Genomic DNA, 7168 nt, shown 5'->3' with positions numbered 1-7168 from the left:
TATGTATACTTTACTCTATGATCTCAATATATGGGGCTCGATGCTGGCTGGCCATAAAACATTATTTCACACTTTCCTATCTTTCTTGCCCCATCTTCAACCAAAACCCTATACCTTCCTCTTCTTACTTCTTTTCAAAGGCTAAGCCACTGGTACGGCCTTCTTAACATTTGCAAACCAAACCAATCTGCTGAACCTATAATCGAATCTACAAAAGAAACACAAGAATTCAAATAAAAAAAACTGAAGAGTTTTTATGGTCTTAGTTTAATGTATGTTGACATGAATGTGAATATTAATACTCTGTTGCATTGAAGAATATAAAGGTATTTTTAACTAGCAATTTTCTGGCATTATTGCAATCATAAATTTATTTGAAATTATTTCTTTAAACACTGTGAGTTATAGAGTATTTATGCGAAGTTCATAATGATATTTTGTCAAAAATCAAATGTGATAATAATATACAGTACACTATTAGAATTATTTAAAAAACATTTATATAATTGAACAAGGCTAAAATTTACTTGGTTTCACTGAAGCAAAGTTTCTATTCCATAGTTTACAGTGATCAGCATTTTGGTTAATATTCTTCTTTTCTACTTTATGGTAGTAATTTTGAAAATGTGTGGTTCTCTTCTGCACGACAGTTTTCCTGTCTGAAAAACTAATTTTAGTGAATGATTATAAGTTAAATATAATGAAATTTGACTGGCTTTCAAACGGTCGGGACTTGAATACCGTAATATCCCGAGTTACGTAAGTAATGCCGTAAGTAATGCGAACCGTAGACCTTTACGTAACTCGAATTTGTAAATTGCTTAAGTGTTATTACGAAATTAATAACTAGATACTATTTTTTGTATGTGTACTGTACCTATATTATTTATTATCTTTCAGTGGCGTGCCGTGACATTTGATGATAGGGAAGCTGTGTTTTTGTAACAAGCCGACTTCCAGGGGCAATCAGTCAGCGATGGTCTACAGTCCATTCGTATTCGTTTGTTCGATAAGCCAGTAAAAACCGTAGACTTCTCTAAATGTATTTTTAATGAATAGATTATCTAATGCACTTAATAAATAAGCGAGTTCAATATAATTAACTCTCTTATATTAGATTTAATAGATTCTCTACGCCCTCTAAATGCCAATTCTCGCTTCGATAACATCTAAATTATAATATATCTATTAGCCGTAACTATCTTGGTATAATTTTCAATGTTTATTTTATATTGTGTATAATTTTCAATGTTTATTTTATATTGTGTACTAATGTTAAATTATATTCTATTTTGATTTCCAAATTGCTTCAATTTTATGAAAAGAATCGATTGAGATTTACGATTTTCGTCTCTTTTGCCAGCTTTACTAAAATTATTTAAATCGTCAAAGCCATTCTTATTCCACACTAATTTTACTTGAAAATAGGTAGGTAAGGCCAACAAAACAATTTTTGCATTTTTATGCATTCACAAAGCCATTTTATATTTTCATAAAGTTTATCATGAAAAGTCAAACAAATTTTTTGTTGACGTATTTACATTTAATTTAGGCATTGGTCTTTCTCTTCTAATAATGTATCCTCTTTCATTATACTGTCTAGAGCCAAAACTTTCTTGCATTTAAAAAGTAGTTTAGAATTGTAATTTAGAATTACTTTCAAAATCGCTAGCCACGATATAAGGACTAAAATTAAAATTAAAATTATTAAAACTTACTTGATAAAATAAAATGCGTGATGGATATACAATTATACATACCTGGTACAAAATATTTAGTTGTATAAATATACTTTTAAAGAAAATTATAATTAAATATAACTTTGTAAAGAAGAAACGTACATAAAAATAATATAAAATAGTCTTTACTTTTTAAATATTAAAACAATNTCAAAAATTAGAAACAGGGCAATGACAGAAATTTTGCTACTATATCTACCATAACTAATTTTACATGTCTTGGCTTCTAATTATTCTATAAGCAAAATTTTTATCGTTCCAAATAAAATTCGATTTATATTCATGATTAATTGTCGTCTTGTTTCTTGTCTGTATTAATGGTAGCCCAAGGTTGAACTTTTGCAGTAGCTCCAAATATAAAAATTACACCACCCAGAATGTAAGCCGAAGAGACCATATAAAACATGTAGCTCCATTGAATCATGTCTCCTTCCTTATATGAAAAATTAATAAAAAAATTATGAATATGTTATATAAGTAAACATAAATTAGAAGAAGTTTGCACTTACGTTTTTATCTAATATAACTCCAGCAACATAGGGTGAAAATATACCTGCAGCGTTATATAAACTATCAGTCAATCCGAAAATGACACCTAGATCGAAATTAAATTAAGTAAAAGTTATTAAACATTAAATAAAATATTTTTGTTATCCCAAAATTTTACAATCTTTATTGTTCATCTTTTAGATGACAAAATCTACATATTTCGATTTATTTTCAGATTCTTAGTAGGTCAGAGGTCGCATTATAAAACGAACTATAATTTGGAAATATTATCCCGAAAATTCTCTGAACAAAAATGCTTAAACTCAACATCGTAGATGGATACCATTAAAATAAAAGTATCAAATATTCATGTTGCAAAAACATAAATATTTGATCGGCTTTATGATAATATCGAGCTTTTCAACACTTCATCCGTTTTGAAAACTTACAAAATATTTTCAGGCCAAACCGAAAAAATATTGTTTAATTTCAGCAATACACTGGATCGGTATACAGCATTGTTTCAATTCTAAATACCGAATCAATTTTCTGGCTGTCTAGATACTATAGCTTAATTTCTTTACAACAATCCGCACATTTCGACTTTTGTCAAAAAAAACTTCGAGTACAATATAAATAAATACAGTTTATTGTTAAAATTAAGAAAAATAATAACTTACCTGCAAATTCTGGAGCTAAATCAAGCGCTATTGCAACATCTCCTGAAGCATTAAAGCCGAAAGACCCCAGTCCAATCATTAAACAAAGTATTACATTTGTACTTTCGCAGCCTAGAAATGAAACCGCTAAAATGCCTAATGCCGGACCACACGTAGCTACAGTTGAAATATGAAAATATGTATTAACGTTCTGATTGAAATTTTAGAAGAAATTTTATAAAACTAGGACTGAGGTTTCTTACCAATTGTTTCGCAAAGTTTTCTGATATTAGTTATACTTAAATATTTACGAGATTTTATGAAATCAGCAATGAAACCGGAAATAAATATCGCTATAGCATCCACGGAATAAACTAATGCACTCATTATTCCATTCTAAAACACGAATAATATACATAAATTTGTTGATATAATACTTATGTATAAAAATGAGCATACCTGCTGGAGAGGGAAGTGAAGAATAATCTCAAAATATGAGGAAATCTTAGTCAACATTGTAAAATAACCGAAACCAACACAAATTTTCGTCAAAGCTACTATCCATACCGCTCTGGATGTTAAAATTTGTTTCCAAGGAATATTCAACTTCTGTTTCAAGTAAAAATGTATTTATGAGTGATTAATCAACATAAAATACAGCAGATAATAATGTTACCGTTTCTGTTGAGGCGATGTTTGTTACGCATTCGTTAAGAAACGTCAATTCTTTGTCAGATATTCTGGGATGTTCTTCAGGTCTGTCATAAACTGTAAACGTGACACATAAAGAAAAGACAATCCCACATACACCTGTCAAATATACAAATTACAAAGGATATAGTCGCATAAATACATTGGTAAAGCATTTGTATGTTCTTATTCACCGAATATGTAGAAGCTAAACGGCCATCCTATGTCTTCACAGATATATCCTGTCGTAATTAAACCAACAAACGTACCGACTTGCATACCAGAAAATGAAACTGATGATAATGTGGACTTTTCGTTTTCTGGACTCCATTTTCCTAACAGTGTAAAAGATCCGTAAAATACAAGACCCTATGATTAAAATGATTGTTATTATTCCCCTGTCTTCAATGGAATTATAAAAGTTTATTTTTACCTGTCCAAATCCGAAGATAGCTTGGCATAATGATATAACTGAAACACCGACATCTGCACAAAAGGGTGTTAAAATGCAGAATATTGAAGAGAGTAATGAAGAAATTATGAAAATTTTTTTTGGACCGAATAAAAAAATAATGGTCCCTCCAACGAGTTTGGCAAATACGAAACCGTAATATTCACTTCCCAGAATTATTCCTTGAGTGGGTTGTGTCCATACATAAGAACCCTAAAGAATAGCAACAACAGTTAATGTACTAAATAAAGGTTTATTACTGAAATTCTTACAAACTGATTTAAGAAATAAATTGCAATTACCATCGTTTAATATGACGACTCAATAAACGTAACACATCGTCATTAAGATGATTCCTTCCACACTGTTATTATGTCATACACGTAACATTCTGAGACCACCCACTCGTAGATTAATTCTAAATACAAACATTTTCAAACAGATTCAAATACCATGGTATAGTACACAGGTTCTCAAACTTATTTCGACCACCGCCCCACTTTGAGATAAAAAAATTTTAGTGCCCCCATATTTTTTAACTTACCTTTTTACATTATCATCTGTTGCATATCTTAAAAACAATTATTGCAAATATAATGTTTAAACATGCATTATTATATGGATAGGATAGATAGACCCATATCCTATTTATGAAATCTAAAAATGTTTCAATGAGAAGAAATAAAACTCATATTTAAATCACTGAACTTTCTACTTCCTCTGAAAGCCTCCAATGCCCACATTAAGGCGTTCTTGCCCACTTTGAGAAAGAATGGTATAGTAGAATATAATTGTTTAATTAAGAATATAATTTTCGAGTAGAATTGTATAGTAGAATATAGATATACGATAGACCCCCTATAACACGGGTTCTTATAGTTCGGATTCCTGTATTACGGCGAAAAAATTGCGACAGTATTCGTACAAACATGCTAAAAAACTCCTATAATTCGGTAAAACGTCATCGCCGACTCGTGTCGCGACAGGATTGGTCGGATCTGGACTAATGGTAAACGGGCAGCCGAACTACTTTCCGCCGTCCAGCGCCACGCTACGGAGAGTTTAGGCGGGTAAGTTGAGTTTACTATCGTCTGTACAGTATATAAATTAGGTACTTAAATTAAACAAAATCAACAAATTATTTAATATATTAATAAATTAATACTAATATTAAATATCAATAAAATTAATAAATTAAACAAAAGTTTAATTTAGAAATCTTAAATGAAGGATTAGAATTGGCAAAAACTCTAGAACTTTTTACGAATAATGATGCATCAACAAAGCTCTCCGAGAAATTTAAGAAAAAAATTGAAATATTGTTTAGCACCATATTTTGAAATAAAAGAAGATTTAGAAAGTAACAATAATAAATTGTTGAAAACATAATAAGATATCATTTCAGACTACGAAAATAATAGAGAAGAAACAAGTGAATCTTTAAGCTATGAAATAGCACAAACAATATTTAAAAGAGGATGTCGTTGGGTCCTAATTATGGATAGCTCCGACAGTGAATAAATGTAAAAAAAAAGTGTAACTGCTTCTTTTATTTAAAAATGTTTTGTTATTTATTTTGCGTTAATTTCAATATTTCTTTGTTTTGAAGAGAGATAAAATATATTTTAACTCTTACATACTAAATATTTATTTTACATCTTTGTTAAGCATTTGTATAAGTGTATGTTTATGCATAAGTGAACTGTATGTGAGCCGCTCATTTGCCAGAACGATACGTTCATAAAAGAAAAGGTAGAAAGTATGTATTGATAAATTTTATACATTTCTAGTGAAAAAAACATTTCTTATTCAACGGCTATAAGAATTATTTCTATTAATGATGTCTCCAAAGTTCAGCGAATTTTTTTCAAAAAAATAACTTATCAGGAAACTTTCGTCATTGCTTAAGCTTGTTTTTGTCACGGAGCGGCGCTCCACGACGAAAACAAGCTTAAACAATTAAGTTGTCGAACGGTACACACTCGGTAAGTAATTCTACAATATCTTCTCTATAGCATAGTTTATATTGATTATTCTCAAAAAATTATACGTATTTTGGAAATGTTGAGTCAAATTAGTCTAGAATCGATTAATTTTATGGAAGAAAACCTTTCAAACAGCCGTAGTCCCTAAACTGCACATGTGTCAGGCTGTGATTGGCTCATGTATTTAAGTGACTAGTACAACACGGAAATCACATAACATGTAACGTATCTACCGTGTTATAGGGGGGTCGACTGTACTATATTTTACTATACAATAATATATAGGTTGTATAACAACCTTTACAAGAAACAATTTATGATGGAAAATGGCTTAGGCCGTTAATACATTAACGTCCCGCTTTGGGTTTATTCAAGATCGAGTCCTTCCTCTCAATGAACTAAAGGATCTTTATATGGCTGGTCTGTTCAGATATGTATTACGTTTGTCTTTGCGCAAACTTCTTTCTATATTGCAATGAATAATAGAAGCTTTCTGGTGTTATGTCTTAGATTTTAGGACTTTATACAGTTTGATTTGATATTCTGTTATTTGTGTACTTCCTGACGTTTTTAGTTTCCGTGTCTTGCATTTATCATTCCTCTGTTAACGTTAAGAGGTTATTCTCACATTTTATTAGAAAAATTAGAAGGTGGGTCCGGCGTTGCTCGGGCAAAAGTAACGATAACTAAGATAAAGATTATTACGTTACAGTCAACCTTACTCGTTTTCACAGAATGCAAGAAATTCCTTTGTTTCCAGATTAATTAGAGAATTTTTAGATGGATCTAAAAATATCTTCGATTTCCCGCAAAAACGAAAAAGCTGCATCTGCGTCTTTTGCACGTCGCTTTCTCTTAACAATTCCATTGTTACGCAACACTTCCATTGTTGACACTTCTATTGTTACTTAAAACTTTCATTGTTACTTAAAACTTCCATTGTTACTTAACACTTTCATTGTTGATGGAAGTGTTAAGCCTGAATCCCGTCCCTCTCCCCCGTGGGGAGAAATTTCGAAAAGTCCCTTCTTACTGTGCTTTCTCGTAACGTTCCCTAACTGTGTACCAAATTTCAACTTTCAACTCCTAACCGTTTGGGCTCGTATCCATAATGTATATAGAAGACTTAATCCTGTCTCTCTCCTTTTGCCCCAC

General features: G+C 30.8%; 1 protein-coding gene across 1 annotated transcript in view; it reads right to left on the bottom strand.

Annotated features, from left to right (window-relative positions):
- Positions 1-1916: 1916 nt before the first annotated feature.
- LOC111637521 (sialin-like) overlaps positions 1917-7168 on the bottom strand; it is a 9928-nt gene continuing 4676 nt past the window's right edge. The window contains exons 2-9 of the mRNA XM_023383029.1: positions 4011-4241; positions 3772-3946; positions 3564-3697; positions 3347-3496; positions 3151-3283; positions 2909-3064; positions 2249-2334; positions 1917-2172 (exon numbers count right to left, since the gene is read on the bottom strand). Coding sequence (XP_023238797.1) covers positions 2026-2172; positions 2249-2334; positions 2909-3064; positions 3151-3283; positions 3347-3496; positions 3564-3697; positions 3772-3946; positions 4011-4241 — 1212 coding nt within the window. The 3' untranslated portion in view covers positions 1917-2025. The remainder of the gene's footprint in view (positions 2173-2248; positions 2335-2908; positions 3065-3150; positions 3284-3346; positions 3497-3563; positions 3698-3771; positions 3947-4010; positions 4242-7168) is intronic.

Source organism: Centruroides sculpturatus, unplaced genomic scaffold, assembly GCF_000671375.1.
Source record: "Centruroides sculpturatus isolate CEXI.00-Female unplaced genomic scaffold, Cexi_2.0 scaffold957, whole genome shotgun sequence".
NCBI classification, from domain to species: domain Eukaryota; kingdom Metazoa; phylum Arthropoda; class Arachnida; order Scorpiones; family Buthidae; genus Centruroides; species Centruroides sculpturatus.
This window is presented reverse-complemented; position numbering and strand designations above follow the sequence as displayed.